This window comes from Thermothelomyces heterothallicus (genome assembly GCF_042370625.1).
Source record: "Thermothelomyces heterothallicus CBS 202.75 unplaced genomic scaffold P884_scaffold_2, whole genome shotgun sequence".
NCBI classification, from domain to species: domain Eukaryota; kingdom Fungi; phylum Ascomycota; class Sordariomycetes; order Sordariales; family Chaetomiaceae; genus Thermothelomyces; species Thermothelomyces heterothallicus.
This window is the reverse complement of record NW_027192563.1, coordinates 1,001,985-1,021,660: the sequence shown is the minus strand read 5'-3', so window position 1 is coordinate 1,021,660 and position 19,676 is coordinate 1,001,985. Positions and strand designations below refer to the sequence as shown.

At 56.3% G+C, this 19,676-nt stretch overlaps 6 protein-coding genes across 6 annotated transcripts; 4 read left to right on the top strand and 2 right to left on the bottom strand.

The window, feature by feature from the left end:
• Nucleotides 1-1,451: 1,451 nt before the first annotated feature.
• P884DRAFT_191715 (kinase-like domain-containing protein) lies at nt 1,452-2,842 on the top strand (the record flags this gene model as incomplete). The annotated part of the gene is made up of 4 exons (XM_069437606.1): nt 1,452-1,647; nt 1,733-1,828; nt 1,894-2,434; nt 2,515-2,842. 4 exons carry the CDS (start codon nt 1,452-1,454, stop codon nt 2,840-2,842), a joined length of 1,161 nt encoding a protein of 386 aa, XP_069301146.1.
• Nucleotides 2,843-3,939: 1,097 nt separating this feature from the next.
• P884DRAFT_191805 (Endonuclease/exonuclease/phosphatase) lies at nt 3,940-6,079 on the bottom strand (the record flags this gene model as incomplete). The annotated part of the gene is made up of 3 exons (XM_069437617.1): nt 3,940-5,224; nt 5,282-5,635; nt 5,913-6,079. Coding segments are annotated over 3 exons (1,806 nt in total), but the record flags the coding sequence as incomplete, so codon positions are not given.
• A 1,112-nt stretch (nt 6,080-7,191) lies between these two features.
• P884DRAFT_254875 (uncharacterized protein) lies at nt 7,192-7,881 on the top strand. The gene has a single exon (XM_069440932.1). It carries the CDS (start codon nt 7,614-7,616, stop codon nt 7,833-7,835), a length of 222 nt encoding a protein of 73 aa, XP_069301144.1. The 5' UTR covers nt 7,192-7,613; the 3' UTR covers nt 7,836-7,881.
• Nucleotides 7,795-9,328, bottom strand: P884DRAFT_236279 (kinase-like domain-containing protein). Its single transcript, XM_069439983.1, has 2 exons — nt 7,967-9,328; nt 7,795-7,881 (listed from the first exon to the last, which is right to left on the bottom strand). The coding sequence occupies exon 1, from the start codon at nt 9,080-9,082 to the stop codon at nt 8,000-8,002; it is 1,083 nt and encodes a 360-aa protein (XP_069301143.1). The 5' UTR covers nt 9,083-9,328; the 3' UTR covers nt 7,795-7,881; nt 7,967-7,999.
• Nucleotides 9,329-14,635: 5,307 nt separating this feature from the next.
• On the top strand, nt 14,636-16,739 carry P884DRAFT_274813 (Pal1 cell morphology protein-domain-containing protein; the record flags this gene model as incomplete). Its single annotated transcript, XM_069442769.1, has 4 exons — nt 14,636-14,654; nt 15,031-15,263; nt 15,393-15,843; nt 15,910-16,739. The coding sequence occupies 4 exons, from the start codon at nt 14,636-14,638 to the stop codon at nt 16,737-16,739; spliced, it is 1,533 nt and encodes a 510-aa protein (XP_069301142.1).
• A 1,307-nt stretch (nt 16,740-18,046) lies between these two features.
• P884DRAFT_274812 (uncharacterized protein) lies at nt 18,047-19,570 on the top strand (the record flags this gene model as incomplete). Its single annotated transcript, XM_069442768.1, has 2 exons — nt 18,047-18,283; nt 18,476-19,570. 2 exons carry the CDS (start codon nt 18,047-18,049, stop codon nt 19,568-19,570), a joined length of 1,332 nt encoding a protein of 443 aa, XP_069301141.1.
• Between the last annotated feature and the right edge of the window lie 106 nt (nt 19,571-19,676).

The window sequence follows — 19,676 nt, the reverse complement described above, 5'->3', positions numbered from 1 at the left end:
GTTCTTGCCATGCATCGATATTGCAGTGCGGTGGCAGTACGGATTACTCTCCAATTTCTTAGAGAAGCGAGAACATATCTAATCCCTGTTTCGCACCACAAATCATACGTAGGTACTAGTTAAATAAGGTAACGTAGGAGTGTTGTAGGTAGGTGGTGTAGGGAACTCGGTGCGGATATTTTGCTGTTCCCCACCATATCCAGTAGGGGTAGGCGGCATGGAGGTACATAACTATATATAACAACGGAGTAATCTGTACTTGCTAAGTGCATGTAATGTACTCCGTACCTACAAGTGTTTGTACATAGTTATATGCATGCCTCGTGTGCATCCATCAAAATTGGCCTCGCGCCTCAAGTTGTATTCCGTGGTTGCCATGTTCGTTTCACTTCTTCGCTACAGGCACTAAGGAGTCTGACATTCCATGCCTCGCATCCCTCGAGTTACCTCCCTCATTTCCGGCCTCGACCAAAATGCATGGGGTCCACCAAGGAGACCGGCCCGGGCGCCGTTTCGGGCAGATTGCTTCAATGACAGCGTCGTCACGGCGCCATCGGCTGGGCGGCAGTGCGGCATCTGCTGCGAGTCGCAGCTTTCCGGCTTGTTGGTACTTGCCCTCTTGAGAGATTAAACCAACGCAAGTAAAGCTCTGGGCCGGCATCGCTCGGCCTCGGTAACCACCCAAGACTAGCGAGTAATTACCTGTGCATCTCACGGGCCGCTCTTCTTTTTTCCTGATTTGCTGTCTGTTGACGTCTCCTTTCCAGCTTGTTCCTCAGGCTTCACCGGGTCCCCCCAGCGATCGCTTCCGGGATTTGGCGACATTTGAGGGTCCCGCCGTCCTGCAACGCCAACGTCATCCCTCACTTCCTCCTGCGAGCCCCAGCGCCTCCGATCGCCTTCCTCAAACCCCCCACCCCTGTCCCCTGCCCCACGTTGTTAAACCCCGCGAGTCCCCAGGTCGCGGGCCGACTCGAGTACAACAGTGGATTCCGCCCAATTCATCCAATTGTTCATCATCCATTGTCCATTCCGGCGCGAGCCGTAGCCTTCTTGTTAACACTCCACCGGGCCTCGGTAAACGCCACTCTCGGGGGCTGGACTCCTCGATTCCGATCCCCAATCTTACAGCTCTAACCCCCCCTCCCCCTCTCCTCTGGAACTCTTCGATCGCCTTCCCTCCACGTCTCTCGAGTTATACTCCTCCCCGAGCCTGCGGGGTCGATCTGCGCGGCCCCTCCCCTTCCTCCTTGCGACCAACCATTCAACTCCTCTGCTTGCCCCCGCAATCACCCGGCAGCGGCAACCTACACACCTCCCGAACGTTGAATCACCGCATTCCGAATAGAGCTTCAAGAAGGCCCAGCTTGCCGCTTAGAACCAAGGTCCCTCATACGCGACTCACCTACAAGCAGCCGCTCGGCCAAGCCTCTGCCACATCCATACATGCAATGGCAGCCACGGTCGCGCATTCTCAGGCGATACCGTCCGGGCTCCATCCCCTGCAAGCAGCTGCCCTGAGGGCCGCCGGCAACGGGCAGCAGCAACCGCAACCACCGCCGAGGGAAATCGACGACAAGCCCTTCGATGTGACGTCTAGGAAATTGTCTGTGAACGATCTGGTCAAGGTTCGGACATTAGGGACAGGTATGTCCATAATAACATGCGATTCGGCACTTGCTCAGCCTTCCTCGCCGGGTGGAAGGACATGATCACTTACACCCGTCGCCAGGCACCTTTGCCCGTGTTTGCCTCGTCCGGCCGTCCCACGGCACCGAAGTTGATCGCAGCAAGGTGTTTGCCCTCAAGATACTCCGCAAGACCGACGGTGAGCTGTCCCCCCTAGTCGGCCTAGAGCGGCAGCGCAGTCGGTACTGACCCGTCGCGTCGCAGTGATCAAACTGAAGCAGATCGACCATGTGCGCCACGAGCGACAGATCCTGGCCGATGTACGAGGGCATCCGTTCATTACCAATTTCGTGACGTCGTTTTCGGACCACGACTTCCTCTACATTCTCCTCGACTACGTGCCCGGCGGCGAGCTCTTCACTTACCTCCGCAAGTATCGCCGGTTCGACGAAGACATGGCCCGGTTCTACGCCGCCGAGATTGTGCTGATTCTCGAGCACCTGCACGAACAACAAGGAGGGATAGCATACCGGGACATGAAGCCAGAGAACCTGCTGCTGGATGCTGACGGCCACATCAAACTGGTTGACTTTGGTTTCGCCAAGCGGCTGGGGAATAACGAGTCCGGCCACCCGGAAGAAACCTACACTCTGTGCGGCACACCTGAGTATCTCGCGCCAGAGGTCATCCACAACAAGGGCCACACCACCGCGGTGGACTGGTGGGCGTTGGGAATCTTGATCTACGAGTTCCTGACGGGGTACCCTCCGTTCTGGCATCAGAACCCGATCGAGATCTACAAGCAGTATGTGTTTCTGCCGTCTCAACCTCATTCCCCCTTCACGCCCCGCTTCGTTTCTCCCGGTCTGTCTAACCCGAGAGCAGGATCGTCGAAAAACCGGTTGTTTTCCCCCAGGAACCGCCCATAAGCGACGCGGCAAAGGACATTATTCGCCAGTTCTGCACCGTCGACCGCTCCCGCCGCCTTGGCAATATCTCGGGCGGCGCCGCAAAAGTCAAGGCTCACCCTTTCTTTGCGGGCGTCGACTGGGACGCTGTCTACCAAAAGCGCCACCGGGGGCCCATCATCCCCCCCATTAGGTATCCGGGTGATGCCCAATGTTTCGACATTTACCCGGAGGAGGACGCGACCCGAGACGAGTACACCGATGAGATGGCGAAGCAGTACGACGAGTATTTCAAGGACTTTTAGAATGGATTCAAAGATTGGGGAAGAGAAGGTCCAGAGACGGCGGTAGCGTGCACCTGGCTATCTCTCTAGTTTTGGTGCCTCGCCTTCATGTCTCTCTTCTTCTTCTTTTTTTTTCTTGGGGTCTCGAGTGCGAAATACCGGGCCAGGAAGATGGTGGAGGCGCGCTGGTTTCGGCAGCGGAAGTGTAGAGCATGCGCAGAGGAATGGCATGATTCCGAGAGACTATAGGGACGGTCCTGGGGACGCTGTCTCGTTAATATTCTTACCTCTCCAGCAGAAGACACAGAGTGGGAGGCATTTTTGTGTTGTCATGGGAGACGGGTGGTTGGCGTTTCGGGTTTGCTGGGTGGAGCATACAACTATGTGCATGCGGTACAAACAATGGGCAGTTGTAACACAGGACAGGGTCAGACAGGGTTGATCCAGGCAGTGCCGTGTATTATTCTAATGATAGCGTTATGACTCAAGGTCTGGAGTCGAGAGCGGATCGTGTTTATTGATGGCAGCGACGTTGGTGATGCCCATAAATGAAGACCGAGGAAAACCGTTTTAGCCTATCTTAACACGGCGAAAAGAGACCGAGTTGCCATATACACCTCGGAAGTGCAGACCTTGGTGGACCTATTTGTAACGTTCATTGCATCTTGTTTGTATTCCGTTTCGAACCAAGCTCAAACCTGCCTTTTGCTTGAGAACGGGGAATTTCTCATGATGCCCACAGTCGAAGAGTAGCACACATCGGTCAGGGGCGGGACCATAGACCAAAGAACAAGAGATGAGGGACAATGTTTTGAAACGGCATGCTTCCCCGTCGGTACAGGGAGGAAAAAAAAATCCGAGTATATCATGGGTATAATGGTATCCGGATCTATCAACGAGCCTCCTCTACCCCCTTCTCCCCCTCTCGGGCCCCTCTCTTTACACAAACCACACTACGAAGGAGACGTACAAGAAGACAGACGACATATGAAGTGCTGCCGTAACCATGTTTATCTGTCCATCCAATTCGCGCACTCGGTGTACCCACACACACACACACACACACACACACACACACCCAGTTCTGTCTTGTCTTGAGTGCGTCCGTCCGTCATCACTCACCACCACACCCGCGTCAGCCACCAACTGCCGACCCCGAGCGCCAGCACCGTAGCCAGCGCGACGGCGCCCTCGCGCGTGCCCCACAGGAGGCCCGTCCAGCCGACAACCATCTCCTTTCTCCTCGCGGCCGCCCGCCTCTCCCACGCGTGCACGTCCACCGGCACGGGCATCTTCAGCCGGGGATCTACCGCAGTCACCACCGCTGCGGCCGCGGAGGACGAGGACGAGTAGGAGGAAGCAGCAGCAGCAGCAGCAGCAGCAGCAGCAGCAGCAGCGTCCAGGCGGGACCTCATCTCGTCCTCCCCGAGCACGGGCACCGTGGCGCGGAAGTAGACGGCGCGGTGGTCGCTCGTCTCCATCACGGGGAGCGCGTCGTACGCGCGCACCTCGACCCCGGTCTGCTGCTGCTGCTGCTGCTGCTGCTGCTGTTTCGGCTGTTCTCGATTCTCCACCACGTCGCCGTCGCCACTGCTGCCACTGCCGGGGGTTGCTGGCCGCCGCGGCACGTCCAGGTACAGCACGCGGTCGCACCACCCGGGCCAGCGGTGGGGCGCGAACCGCCAGCGCACCTCTCCCGGCCCCGTGACTTCTCGGCCGCCGCCGGCGCCGACGCTGCCGCTCGCCTGGTCGTTCTCGTCGGGGGGGAGGACGTCGAACTTGTAGGTCGGCCCGAACGCGATGGGGGCCTCGGACAGGCCGTGCAGGGTGCGGCCGGCGAGGCGCTCGCGGGTGAGCTGGTCGCGCGCGAGGAAGGCGGCGAAGTGGTGCTCCGAGGCCGGGTCGAAGGAGGGGAAGGCGGCGAGGGGCGGCGGGGTGGTGGAGGCGATGCGGTAGTTGAGGTCCCCGGCGACGAAGAGGTGCGACGACGGCTTGTAGATGGAGATCTGCTGCAGGGCCGCGAGGGTGACCGGGTCGCGCGACGGGTCATGGGGGAGGAGCGGGCGGGTATCTGCCCCTTCTGCTCCTTCTGCTCCTCCTCCTCCTTCTTCCTCACCTTCCTCGGGCTCCTCTTCGCTGGGATCGGGACTGTCGCCCGTGGGTAGGCGGGGCGGTGCGATGTCGCCGGCGCCGGAGCGGTCCGGGTTCGGGCCGGCGCGGCTGGGCGGGAAGAAGCCCGGGAGGATGGACCGTGGGTTGGCAAAGGTCAGGCCGGCGACGATGCTGCGCCAGTTGGCGTTGCGCTTCTTGAGGTTCCATTCCATGGCCGCGAGGTGGGCGGCCACAAAGGTGAGCTCCGTAGTCGTTGTGGTTGTCGTCGTCTTCGTCGTCGTCGTCGTCGTGCTGCCCCGCTCGTGCTGCTCGTCTTGCTGTTCGTCCTGCTGCTGCCGCCCGCTCCACGTCACCCTTAGCCCGACGGCACCCTTGTTACCCATATCTGCCGCGCCGAAGCCGCACTCAGCCTCCTCCAACTTCTGTATCGAGGCCGGGTCGCGCGCGTACAGCAGGATGGCCGTCATCCCGACGTTCTTGGCACGCACGAGCGTGTATGGCGGCGGTGAGCTGGGCCCCGCATCCTCGTCGCGGCCGTCGGTGGTTGTTGTTGCTCTTGTTGGTGTTGTTGGTGTTGTTGTTGTTGCTGCGAGCAGTTTCGCCGATGCGAGGTTGAGCGCTTCCCCGAAGCGGGCGTAGTAGGGATTCAGAAAGTAGGAGCCGGCGAAGGCGTACGAGAGCGGCGCGACCTCCTGGAGCGAGCTGTCGACGCGACAAGACGAAGAGAGAGAAAAAAAAGAGAGATTGTAAGCAATGAACATGCGCCCCAGTCACCGACAACGAGGAAAGAGGAACGAGGAATGAGTTTCCCCCCTCCCCCCCGGCTCTCCCCAACCCATCCCTCTCTTCTTCCCTCGGGGACGGGCTCGGGCTCCGGAGCGCCTTGCGTCCCATGTTTTCCGTCGCAATCCCATCCCGTCTGATCCGTGGGACACCAGACCTGGTGTTTCCTTGCAGGGGAAATTTTGTAAAAACTTACAAGACAACCAGGTCCGGCAGACCCGTCGCGTTCTGCGACAGCGCGCCATGGAGATGCGCGGCGAAGATGGGCGGGTTGATCAGATTCTTAGCGCAGTTGAAGGTGAGGATAAAGAGGTCGAGCGTGGACGGCGCCATGGCTACGGCAGCGGTTGTGGACCTTCTCGGGCGACTCGGTCACGAGACCTATCGACATGTATTGTAAGTGTTAGTAGTCGAATGGTGGCTGGGGTTACTCCGTATGTAATCCGTATAATTAAATGACCCGGTTTCCCCCAAAGTCAGTCCGCGGCAGGGGTGCTCGTGCCAACGCAACGCGGGGGAGGAGCGACAGAGGCTGAATGCAGAGAAAAAATAGCTAGGCAGGCGGTGACAGAGCGACTGGCCGAACAACCTCTACTTGCTAGTTAAAATGTATTTAGTGTAGTAGGGAGCTTCCGTCAAACTCTTGGTCCACTCACGGGCAGCCGCTGTCATTTTATACAACTCCTGCCTGTTGATGCCTACCAAAGAGGTCGCCCGGACCGCCCGCCTGGGCATGAAGAGGCCGGCTTAATTACGTCCCCAGCATTGTCTGCCTGTTTGTCTAAATGTCTGTAATCCGTACAGCCCCCAGACACCGACTTTTCCTATGCGTCATGGGAGGCTGAGCACGGCGCCACTTGCTTCCCTTGCAGTGAACCATGGCACACCGTCCCGTTCCGGCATTCATCGTTGTATGGGACACAGACACAGACGTAAAAATCAAAACCAAACTGAAATTAACGAGACTACCCGGCGTGCACTATCAGCAGCAATCTAGACCCATCCGCCGCGAGTTGACAACCTGGGCTCTGGGGCAGACACAAGTCTCACTCAACCCCCGGCTTCCTCGGTCCAAAATGCCACCAGTCGCCCTGAACGAGCGGAGCATGTCCCAGCTTGTCACAACTGCAAACGCCGTTGCGAAACCACGAACCATCGGATGGCTGGGTACCATGCTTTCGGGCTGCCACCGGAAGAGCCCGCCCTCCAAGTCGCCTTCTACCATCAGCCAATCCCAACTCAACGGCTCACCCAATGTCGAATAGCAGTCGTAGTGCTCCGTACGTTCCGGCAACCGGTCCCCCACCTTATGGCGCCTCATTCTTCCTTAAAGACCAGTATCCGTCTTTGGCGCCATAACCTGGTGATCAAGACTGACAATTATCATCGCCGTTCATCCCAGGAATCGCTTCGTCCCCTGTTGCCTCCCCACAAGCGAATCCCGGTGCGGCGACAAAATGCAGTGAACGGAAAAGAAAAAAAAGCAAGACCGAAAAATAAAAATAAATAAAAAAACGAAAAAAAAAAGCACAAGGGAGATATGAGCAGAGCGTCCTGTGTAAAGGTGGAATTTGCAAGGTTCCAGCGACGAGACCCCAAGGCGACTGCTCCGCACAGTCGACGTCGCATCAAGGACTCTTCTCCTCAACCCTGCAACGCTGCTTGACGTAACACTGCCGCAAACGACGGCTGCCCCTTCCCCCTAGACGGCACCCCGAGCCGATCAGAGTGCCGGACATGCCGTTCGGTAGATCCTGATCCGGACAGCGAGTCAGGAGGCTGGCCAAAGCCAGAACCATCCGACAACACGCCGGGCCAGAGGTCGTCCGAGCAAAATAAAGGCCATGAACCGATGAGATGTCGAAGGAAAATTCGGGGGTAAAAAAGCAGTCCCGGTATGCTGGTACTGGGGGTCGTGTATCTGCTATCGATGCTGATCCAGTCGCGGCAGAGCACAAGTGCTTCTGCGCAGAGCCCGGATGATCGTGGCGAAAACCCGCCAAGGGTCCGCGCCCAGCCAGTCAACAAGAAAACGGAACTCAAACAGCCCAAAAGGAGGCGTGCAGCCAATCGCCGTTCTGTGTTTCAGTCCATGGGCCGGTACTGTTTGGAAGCATAGCCAGCGCCCTGAGCCTTTGCAGCTGAGCGCAGCCTATTATCGCAAACTGAGCGTCAGCATGCCATGTCAGCATTGTTCCTCCGGCCAGCGTCAACGAGCACACCAAACACGAAGGAAATATGATTCCTTACTAGGAATGCTTTGGGCTAGGCTTGGTAAGTCACTCACATCCTGTCGCTTCCGCCAACGGCGCGGTTGGTGTCCGGAGTCTCGCCGGTGATCTGCTTCCGGGTTCCGCGAGGCAGCGCCTGCTGCGCATCCTTGCGGGCAGCCTGGGCATCTTTGGGATCGCCCTGAGTAGGCTGGTTGGTAGCGTTGCCGGCGGCCTGCTGGATGGCCTGCGCATTCTTCTGGTACTTGTAGACGGTCCAGTCAAAGACGTAGTCGTACTGGAAGCCCTCGCGGACAAAAAGGTCGCGGAAGATCTTGCGCAGGTAGCTGTAGTCAGGCTTGTCGTCGAAGCGGAGCGACCGGGTGTAGTTCAGGTAGATGGCGAACTCGTTGGGGAAACCACGGCAGAGCACGTCGGTGGGGGTCGTCATCTTCTTCTCCATGATGCGGTCGTACTTCTGCTTCTTGGTGGCAGCCTTCAGGCCCTGCCAAGGGAGCGAGCCGCGGCAGAAGTAGAGCATCACGTAACCCAGCGACTCCATGTCGTCGCGACGAGACTGCTCAACACCGAGGTGGGTGTTGATGGAAGCATAGCGAGCCGTGCCCGTCAGGTTCTTGTTCTCTCTGTACGGAATGTGGAAGTGCGTTTTAGGGTCGCGGTACTTCTTGGCAAGACCAAAGTCGATGACGTTGACCTGGTTGCCCCGCTTGCCGATACCCATGAGGAAGTTGTCGGGCTTGATATCGCGGTGAATGAACGACTTCGCGTGGATGTATTCGATTCGAGAGATCAACTGATCGGCGAGTAGCAAAACCGTCTTCAGCGAGAACTTGCGGTTGCAGAAGTTGAACAGGTCCTCCAAGCTAGGGCCGAGGAGATCAAGGACCATAGCGTTATAGTCGCACTCGGTGCCGAACCAGCGAACAAATGGGATGCCAACGCCGCCAGCGAGCGACTTGTAGACGCGAGCCTCATACTCGAGCTGAGGGTGCTTCGCCTTCACACTCTCAAGCTTGATGGCAATCTCCTCGCCAGAAATGATGTTGGTTCCGAGATAGATATCACCAAACGAGCCCGAACCGATCTTGCGACCGATCCGGTACTTGTTCCCGACGCGCAAATCCTGTGTTTCCATTCGTTAGTAAGTCGAGACATCACGGAACTACGCGAGGTTCGCCGTCACACCGCCAGTCACCACCTCCATCGCGCATCATGATGCGAAGCGGGTGTGATGTTGCCAAGGCAGCATCAACAACGATGCGTGGTACAGGTAGGTATCAAGTATGATGATTAGGGGTTCGTACCATCGTCGTCATTTTGCCGGATTGATTTCGTTGGTCTCTTATATCCCTGATCGTGGCTCGCGTCGTTGATTCGTAGGTCAAAGGTGGAAGTTGCTTGGAGCGGAAATTGTCAGCCTTGTTATGAATCTAAACCGGCGAAAGCCGTGTTTGAAATAGAATGACGGCAAAATGTCGCCTCGAGCTTGAGCGGCGAAAGCCGAGCGGCGGTGACTGCAAGTTCCTCGCCTCGCCGAGGTACTGCGTCCTCGGCGTTGAGGTCTTGATTGCACACGAAAATATGACTTTTTGGCAAATAAAAGAAACGTGTAGACTGATGGGCTTACCTGCAAAATGGTTTTTTTTTTCGATGTGATGTGTGTGCGAAATGGGAAAGCTGCCCAAGAACGGTCGGTGAGGATTTAAAATGCCGACCGGAGGAGAGTGGCAACGAGAACCGGAATCCCGCTGCAAACGGTCAAGACAACCTACGGTGAAGGTTAGACGAAATCAAAACTTCCAATAAAAAAGGATCATAAATTAACGGGGTGCTACTTTACCTTCGGAGTAAGCCTGCTTCGCTCTTGTGGTTGCGAAAGGCGGAGAACGATAGGTTTTGCAGTGAACTCGAAGGGAAAGTAGGGGAGAAGGGGAACTGGTGAGAATGGGGGTCTTGGGCCGCCAACCCGACTTTGAGGCACAATGGAACCTGGGCTGTGTGGGCAGAGGGCGCGAGCCAGAAATGCGTGCAGGGGGGGCGGCAAGCACCCAGTCGTCGACCTCACGTTGCCGTGGCCAAGGAAAGTGTTCCACAGTGCGCATGCGCTAACAGGGCGCCGCTCGTACAGTGCGAAGTGGCCACATCCTGGTCTTCAGGCTGGAGGCAACCCTGCTGCATATCAGGCAGAGGGTGCCCAATCCAGCAGGCGAAGCTGGTCGCTGGCGCGCTCCTTGCTTCAGCCCCTCCCTGTCCTCAGGTGCTCTTCGAGCCAGCGGTCCAGTTCTCAATCCAGACCAGCCGTGCCAACGCACACCATCCTGAGCTTGGTTTTGCAATGTGGCGGACCTTACAGGAATTGATCGGAACATGCGGATACATGTTTTGGCTGCCCCTGCTGTTGTCACGAGGCTCACGGGGCGCTTTGGCGCTGCTTGTCCGCCAAAGGCGTGGCTCTCATGCGTGCAGACACGCAACCTCGCAGAAACACAGCAGGGCAGCATTGTCCCTGCCAAAAGAACCCCAAGCCCCTTCTAGTAAACAAGCATGCATCAACCAGCCCCTCTTCCGCCATGTCCAAAAATTGCCCACCTACCCCAGCTCTTCTGCCGCTTTCACGACGCAAAATGACAGAACAAGCTGTCTGGTACACTCTATACGCATTTCATATATTGGTGGAATCAATTTAGGCAGTCAATATTTATTAGCCGCCCTCTGAGAAGGGTTCTGACATCTGGAGCAGGCGATACCTCGCTTACCCTACTCTCACGTTCCATCGTTTGTAGCTTCGCGATTTGCGACGAGGCGGGCCATCAGGTGCACACTGTGTAATACAGTGTTGTCGCCGGGCTTAGAAGTTTACGCCGCACGGCACCATTCCAGATTTCGGAAGCAGGATCGTGTCTAAGCGGGCACAGACAAAAAGGAAAAGGGGCCAAAAGTGCATTGAATGGAGCTCCACGCAAAGGGTGTGAGGCGGCAAAGCCGAAGTTCTAGATCTTGGGGAGCTTCCACTGCTTGTGCGCGAAAAAAAAAAAGAGCGCGCCACGGCGCCTTACTTAACGCCTGACCCGGCTCTGCAAGCCAGCTCTCTCCGCAGCAGCGGCCTTCCGGTACAAACCCGCCAAATGGGTTCCACCATGAAGCTATCAACCATCGGGACTCGAAGGGCTTCAGATGTTCGCAGGGTGAGGTACAAAATGCTTGCCTATTACATGACTCAAATTTACATCCTTGGTTACAATCGTGTCTTGGTTTCTTTGAATTGAACAGCTACGGCGACGGGCGCTGGCACAGCAAGCCTACCAGACCCGTTACCACTCTGACTCGAAGGCTCTAATGGAATTATGGCTGGCGACGAGGGCATCCTCAACACCGATCCCACAATGGCTATAACGTTAGTAGGCTAGCCATCACGTTTTACCTGCTTTCCAAGTAGTGTCGGCTACATTGCCTTTTATCGGCACATGACTGCTTGTAAGACCTTCTTTGTCCGAAATGCAGTACAAATAGCAGCTGCATTTCAATTGCCTTCTGAACAAGTATTAGCCAATGGATTGGTTATGGTGCCAGCCCTACACTTCCACCAAACAGCGTTCTAGGTACTTCGGCCTCATGAGAGGGGAAACTGAGAGGTTGTAAGTGCTTTTAAGCTCATCTCGGCCGAGTCCGTCCAAGCAGTGGTGTTGGCCTCAGCGTCCCCGAGCTGGCCAGGTAGCCGGGCGGAGAGTCCGTCGGTGTGGTTGCTGACCACCGACCGGGCGTCAACTCGGTAGACACCCTCGTGCATATCCATATGAGAACATATGAGAACACATCCTACGGAGTTAACTTCCGCATCCTTCCAGCTGCTGGTGCCACGAAGCCATCGCTATTCACCGCCCGCCCGTCTGCCATTGCCAAGTAAAGCGATAAATCGTGCCGGCCCAAGGTGGGTGCTAGTTTTCTCGTCTATTGGTAGAGCCGGCCCCTGTCCGCTGCCAGGGGCACAACGCCGACGGACTTGCGTCAAACACAGCGAAGCTATTTATATAGAAAAACTGGACAGCAGAATTCAACAGAGGTTGCAGCATTCTTCGAAAAGACCCCGGTACGACCAAGAGGACGCGTTGTGTCGAGGTTCGAGACCTTGAACGAACGATCCTGACACAAGAATGAAGTCATGACGTTGCAAGCATAAAACTACTTGGTATGGCTAATCTAGTTGAATGTGCGATATATGGACATAACATTCGCAGTATTAGGCAGTACGATCCGTTCTCTTCGATGAGCGGTTCGCAACCAAATTTCCAGGGTGACCCCACCGCCTGCTGCATCTGGAAGGCGGGGCAACGGCATCGAACTCAAGCCCCCTTTTTCGAATTCTTCCCTGAATTCAGTGTGACAACTAGGGTCTCCTTCGCTTGATCGTGTCCTCAGAGCGGGTGGGCGACGACTGTTGGGAAACGCATCGACTCCAGTAGCTGCTTGTTAGTTCGCCTGGATGCCCACCTACCAGAGTACTACGTAAGTCGAAGACCTTACGCACAACGCCCTGTTTGCGGGGCGAAGCGCTCGCGGGTCGTCGTTCACCAGACGAACAGAAATTGTGGAGATCTTACCAGGGAGTAAGGTAACTAGTTGGTACCTTTGCAAGTACCGCAGGAGGCTGCCGACGTCCGGGCATTAGGTTTCTGGGCACCGAATTGGTAACTAACTTGCTTGTACCGACACAGTAGTAGATGCCCACATGGTTCGCTCTACTGTGCAGACGCTGACGTGGGAATCATCGAATCATCTTGTATGCAAGTACCGTACGAAGTAGTGCCGAGCCCACGATCATGCAAATCACGGAGTATTTGGTAGGAAGACACTGCATTGCTGCAAGCTAAGACTGGCTGATTTACTCGAGCGCGTCCTGCGAGGTAGAGGCGTGAGGTTTGGAGAAGAGGTACCAAGTCTACATACTATGTAGTGTACACATCATCCCCTTGCCGCTTTGGCAATCCAGCGGCAACAAGGAGAGTGATGTCTCGTAGCCCGCCGACTTCGTGACTTGGGAGATGAGCCAGGCACAAAATCGCCGCCGGTCCTGGTGCCGAGGACCTGCGTGCGTTTGCGCGATGCGACCAAAGGTAGTGCTCAAGAGGGTGGGATCTTCATCATCGACCAGGAGCCAACTACACTACTTTAGTTCAAGGGAAGGAACCACCCGGGAATAAAAGTGCCGTCGGCTGCTCATGCCGCCTGCTCGACAACCCCGTCATGACAGTTCATCTCGCTGTCAATGATCTAGCAGTCCATCTCTTAATGACGCACATACTCTACTCCGTACCTTAGTCAAGCGCAATGCTGAGATCAGTGAACCACTTACGAGGGACCATCCGGAGTATTACGCCTCCATTTGTGGTGAGGTGGTAAGACTGATCGGGCAGTTCCTGCAGGACATCTGGTCAGGGGCAATCAAAGTGGCTAACTGAAATCGGACTAACTAAACCCAGCCGAGCATGGAGGCAAACCCAAACAGGAATGGGGTGTGATCCACTCCACATTGGTTAGAGAAAGAGCTGGGGAACATCGGGTTTGCTCATGCAGTCCATTTATTGCCTTGGCTTGCCTCCTCAACAAACCTGCAACTTCAACAAGAGCCACTCTTGTCCGTCGTGTAATAAAACGTGTCTAGCCAGCTTGCATCAGTTCTTGTGGCAACATCCTCGGAGTCATTCTTCCACTCGGTCTCTCACTCTGATCATCCGAAGCCGGGCACTCCCAGCCACGCCCGCACACCGCTGGCTTCTCGGCGTCGGATCCCCGAACTCCACTGGTCCACAGGCGCTACCAAGGAGCGCAGGGTCCAAATCTGGAACTGCTTTCATTGCCGGTCGCAATTCTGGTCTTTCTTCCGTCTCCAGTTGGCCTGTGGCACAGGAGAACGAGCAGTGCCCTCTTGTTGACCCTGCCGTCATTCAGCGTAAATCGCGACACTTGATGCCGATCCGTCCAGGTCGCTCTCCGGAGACTTTACCCTCATTCTCAGGACGGGACCCCTAAAATCCCCATCGTGCCGGCAGCCGCTCAACCAGCCTGCCCTCTCCCCCACAAAAGCAGCACACGCGGGCGAGAGCGAAGCCGCTTCTGATCCTACTAAAACCGACCACGAAGTTACACCCTGGCGGCACTGCGCTCGCGAGCTCGAGAGATAGTCGCCTGAATTAAAGGGTACTGGTGCGCGAAGTTAGGCGATACCCACTACCTTTGTCCGGCGGGTTTCTGGTAGTTGGATTTCCAGCCCGTACTCGATTCCGCAGCCTCGCGAGCTCAAATCAAAGACATCCGCGCTACTACGGAGACCCACGACATCCTTGGTCCTATCTCGACCGGCGCGGTTGCACCGAGCAAGCTGATAAATACTGTACCTCAGGTCGGTCGAGTTCATCGACAAGCAAACCATTTTCTTCGCCGCCAGGAAAGAACAGCGCGTTTGAGACGGACCCACGACGGCAACGACCCGCTGTCTGAAGAAACGCCCCTTATCCCCACTGGTATGACGCCTGCCCCAGTCAAAGGAATTCGATCCAGGCGTTTTGACACGGTCGCAACACACGGCAGCATCAACCCGAAGTAACACGCAAACAGCGGCCTGCCACCAGCCAATTTCTGGAAACACAGCAAATAACCCTTGGTTCATCAGGCTCGCAATCCGCTGCCCATCATGGAGGACTCGCGGCAAGGTGAGCGCAGCCCAACCTAATTTTTCGATCCCCCTTTTTTTTACAGAACCACTTTGCGACTCTCCGCTGCAAAGCGACCCCGCTGCGCTGCCTCGCAAAGGCGGGAAACGCAAGTAGCGAGCGGTCGGGGTCGATCCAAGCAGCAGAGCCTGGTCGGTCGCAACCTCGTTCCTTGCTTTTGCGTCCAAGGGGCCGTTTTGGCGCCTGGGCATGTCCACCGGTTCGCCCCTTCGTTTGAGCCGGTTGTGTCATGTTAAGGATATTGTTGTTTCATGTTACTATCAGCGTCGTCATTTGCATGCATGCTTCAAACGGCCGAACTAGTTCATCGCTCCCGACCTGATTGCTAACCTGCTGAGGGTTGTTTCCCATTTAGACCAGCGATCTGCTGGGTTGTCATTGAACCTTTCTTCAAACAATCCGTTCCGCAATCGCGCTGTATCGCCCAGCCCAGCTTCTCCTTTTGACGACCCGCCGCCGCGACCCGTCTCGCGTAACCCGTTCCTCGATCCCGCGATTACGAGCAGGTCCAGTTTCTCGAACATCCGATCAGCGTCGGAGACCATGTCGTCGGATAAGAGGCCGTCTCTCACGGCCGAGGAGATCTTTGTACGTACCGCATTGCCACACTTTCCGCTGCTTGACCTTTCTTTTCTTGTTGCTTCTTGTTCTTTTCTTTTCGTCATTCTCTTCCGTTTGAGCACCCAGGACATGGGCGGCTGACCATGGTTTGGGCAGGGTTCATTGACGCTCGAGGATTCAACCGCCACAAACGATGCACCGCCGCGCCCAAGCGCCGCGAAGCCGCCGCCACCCCCAGGACGCCGTGGCCCTCCGCCTCCGCCTTCGCACCGGGACGGCGCGCCTGCGCCCAATCGGAGGCCCCCTCCGCCGAACCATCGTCCAACGCGGTCACAGGAGGAGGCACTCCGCGCCCGGAAAATGCAAGAGAAAGACGGCCGTCCGGACCCCTCCCGCTCGCCTCAACGGCGCCAGGAAAGGCGACCTCGCAGGAATTCGGATTCGTCAATCATCGACGCCAATATGACCGAGGAGGAGCGGAGGCAGCGCGATTTAAGACGCCGCGAGCGCGAGCGCCGGCACCGTGAGAACAGGGACAAGAAGCCTGTCAGCCGCAAACTTGACATTATTGACCAGCTAGATGCGACCAGCATCTATGGGACCGGAAGTAGGTGGCGGCATCGCCCTGTTTCCGCCCTCGTGTTTCTAGTCTGCTGACTTTCGCTTCTTCCAGTCTTCCACCACGACGGCCCCTTTGACGCCCTGAACCCTCACCGAAATCGACAAGGCAGCCGGCGTGCGCCAATGCAAGCCTTCCCCGAGGGTTCACTGAACAACACAATTGGCGGGGCTGGGCCGTTGAATACCCGGCCAGACCATTCCGCATTCATGGGGAACCAAGATGATGAGGCTTTCAAGGAGTGGTCTCGAAGTGGCAAGGATGGTTCCGAGTTTTCGTCCTCACACAAGGAAATGCCCGTGTTTGATCCTCTCAGCCGCGGCACCATACTCCACGGCGACCAATCGCTCGGCCTTGGTACATCGACCTTCCTAGAGGGGACCCCGGCAGCTCGGACGGCAATCCAGAAACGCGAGGAAGAGCGAGCTCTTGAGGCTCAGAACGAAGGTCTCCAACGCAAGAAATCCCTCGCGCACCGTATTCGCAACATCAACCGGGGGAATCGCGACTTTCAGCCCTCCGGTAGGCTCACTAATCCTGAGACAGACTTCGGCTCACGTCGGTCACCTTCCAACAGTGGGCCGGCCTCTGCTTCGGCGTCAGAGCGCAGCCCTTTCTTTTCGGATTTCGGATCCGGAAAAGGCGAGGACGAGTTTACGGTGCGGAAGACGGATACGAATGGAAGCAAACCTTCTCCTTCCAGCCCCAGGAGCGGGCCTGGTCTTGAGCGCAGGTCCACGACTGATGCCACTGGGGGCGAGGATGTTCAACCCAAGGCGAGCGGAATCCTGGGCCGGATGAAGAGCCTGAAGGGAAGACGTCAGCGCCCGAATCCTGCCACGGGTAGTGCGGAACTGATTCCCCCCCCTGGAACAGCGGCTTAGAGGAGCCGCTTCATATTTTGTAGAGAGGCCGGCGAAAGGCTGGGGTTCGATCCCTCTCTTATTCCACCTGCGATGATTGCGTTACTGCCGCGCCCATTCGACACTAGCCACTGTTGGATGTTTCCCTGTGGTTATCTCCCCTTACGCGCCAAATGTCCTCAGCAGGCGACGAAGAGAGTACAAGATGCGGGAAGTCTTGGGCCTCCGGCCCATGTGAGAACCCTAAGACAGGACCTTCACGAACGCATGCTGTGTTGGGACAGTACTGTAGTATCCATTTCAAGACCACGGTTACAAGTTGAGGTGTTTTTTTTTTCTCTCGTTTGTTCTTCCCCTCTTATTATTATGTTTGACTCGCAATGGTGCGGCGCGAGAACGAATAGCAACGGGATGGCAGCAGATCCAAGACTTTGCCAAATAATACCCATGGGCACCAGACGGAATGAGGGGCAGCGGTTTCCTTCTTAACGGTAGCTCATGTACATCACAAAACTCTTGCTATTTCGGTGGGCTTGGACGAGGTGGGCTTTTTTTTTGTTGTTGTTGTTTTTTTGTTTTTCTTGAAGAGGACTTTGAAGGACTGGCGAGGTTCCCTGCACAACCGTTTCTTGTCATTGGGTTGTTTTGGGTCTTGCCCTTTCAGCGAGCTAGACTCGCGGCGTCGCTTTCATTGGCAAGTTAAATTGAGTATTGTAATGAACAAGAACATTATTCCACTGTGCAATGCTCACATCATTGATTGTGGAGTTCAGTCTTCAAGTCGCTTGATACATCGATCGTCGTTCTTGGCATCAAGCAACCAAGTTGTCAAAACATTCTGGGTCTGAATATCCGACTTGTGTGTTCGCGATATGTTTCAACCTCGCAAATAGTTCCTTAGACAGCCAGGAATGGTTCCTTCCATTTGGGCAATGACATGACGATGCACTGCCTGAGGTGTCGAGCGGAGGAACCCCAGCAACGGGTCGGTAAGCAACCCGGAACCTAACACACTGTTTGAGAACGTACCAGATCGCGACTGATATGGCGATTAAGGTCATGCATGTCAATAAACATCAACGAGATACCTCTGACGACGCAGACAATTTCCGACGTCACCAAAAAGACTCGTCGGCATTGGCTAGGTCTTCCCCATAGCCGACCTGGATTTTGCCAGCCGCGAAAAATAACCAAGCCCTCACCACTCCTAGAGCCTCGGCATCCACCGACCCGGTCACTTTGCAGAGCGTAGGGTCCTAGACTGGCAATAGGTTACAGGCACGCGCACACGAGCCCTGCGCACCGCCCCAATTATAGATGACGATGCCATGGCCGCAGCGTTTCCCTTCTCCCAGGCCAGCTCGCACCTTCCCATCGAGCAGCCGCTGCCCGCCTCGCTTCTGCTGGACCGCGAGATCGCCCGGAAGGAAGGGCTCGCCGCCAGTGGGAACCTGATGACCGGCTGCCGCGAGCTGGACGAGTACGTCCTGCTGGGCGGATTCGAGCGCGGGTCTGTGGTGGGCGTCAGTGCCGAGGAGGATGGAGAGGAAGAGATTGGATTGCTGGTGCGTTTCTTTCTTTTTCTTTCTTTCTTTCTTTCTTTCTTTCTTTCTTTCTTTCTTTCTTTCTTTCTTTCTTTCTTTCTTCTCCTTCTTCTCCTTCTTTTTTCTCTTGATATTCCTCTTGCTTCCCCGCTTGAGAAGAGGGACGTGCGTGCGTCTGAACGTGCATGTGTTGACCTCGGTTGATCGAGATAGATCGGTCTACAAACGGTTGCGCATTTGTTGGCTTCTAAGTCGACAGCAAGGGCAATGGTTGTGACGACATTGCCGGCAACGGTTCTCTTGCCGAAGCTCAGGAAAGCCCTTGTCGGACAGCTGATGAAAGTCCAAGGCGGTTGGCAGAATTTCCAAGCTGAATTACAGGCATGCCTTGAGAGGATCTCCATTTCCAGGGTGTTTGACATCGAGGGACTGTGGGAGGTGCTTGAGGAGCTGGAGGATACCGTGCTTGTGAGAGACGGCGAATCACCCCGGCCGACACAAACCGGGAAGAGAAGCGAAATCCCAAACAGCGAGGACGACGACGGCGGTCTCTCGTCTTCGGAGGCGCCCTCCTCAAAACCATCACCACAACCCGAAAGCACGTCAGTAGAGGCCAGGTCACCGACACTCCCCGACATTATCCTCGTCACCCATACTTCCACCCTCCTCAACGCCCTCTTCACCGGCCGCGACAAGGACACCGCCCACAATATGGTGCTCCTCCTCGCCTCCCGCCTCCACGCCCTCACGCGCTCCTCGGCCCACGGCGCGCCCCTGTTCATGTTCCTCAACTCCACAACCTCGCCTGCCAACTTTCCACAACCTCCCAACGCCGACGACACTACACTCACCGCGCCATCAAGAGACACACCCCGGCCGCCGTCAAAACACCTCGACTCCACACTCCGCTCGATCTTTAACCCTCCCCCCCCTCCTCCTCCAGCCACGCAGACCGTGCTCGCCGCGAGAGCACAGCAGGAAGCCAGCACGTCTGCCGCTGCTTCTTCTGCCAGGAGGAACAAGCCCGCCTTCGGGCTGGTCTTTTCTCAGATGCTTGATCTCCACCTGCTATGTACCCGCGTGCCCAGGACAAGGGCGGACAGCGCAGCGCTGATGGCGAATCCCGGGATGAATGTCATGGATGTCTCGTATGCTTGGGTCGTAGAGGTGTTATTAGACGAGCTCGGAGTGTACGAGAAGCGCAACGGTGATAGCTTGGAGTGGAGAGAGAGGAGGAGCAGGGAGCAGAGGTGGGCGGCGGTGGATGTTGATGAGGAGGATAGGGTTGTGAATGCAGCCATCCCGTGACGGAATGGGAATTCGGTTAAGGACGATAAACATCACGTGTGGAAGGTGAAAAAGGGGAAGATGCCGATGCGGACCGGGTAAGAAGTGGCGTATCCAACTAGTGATT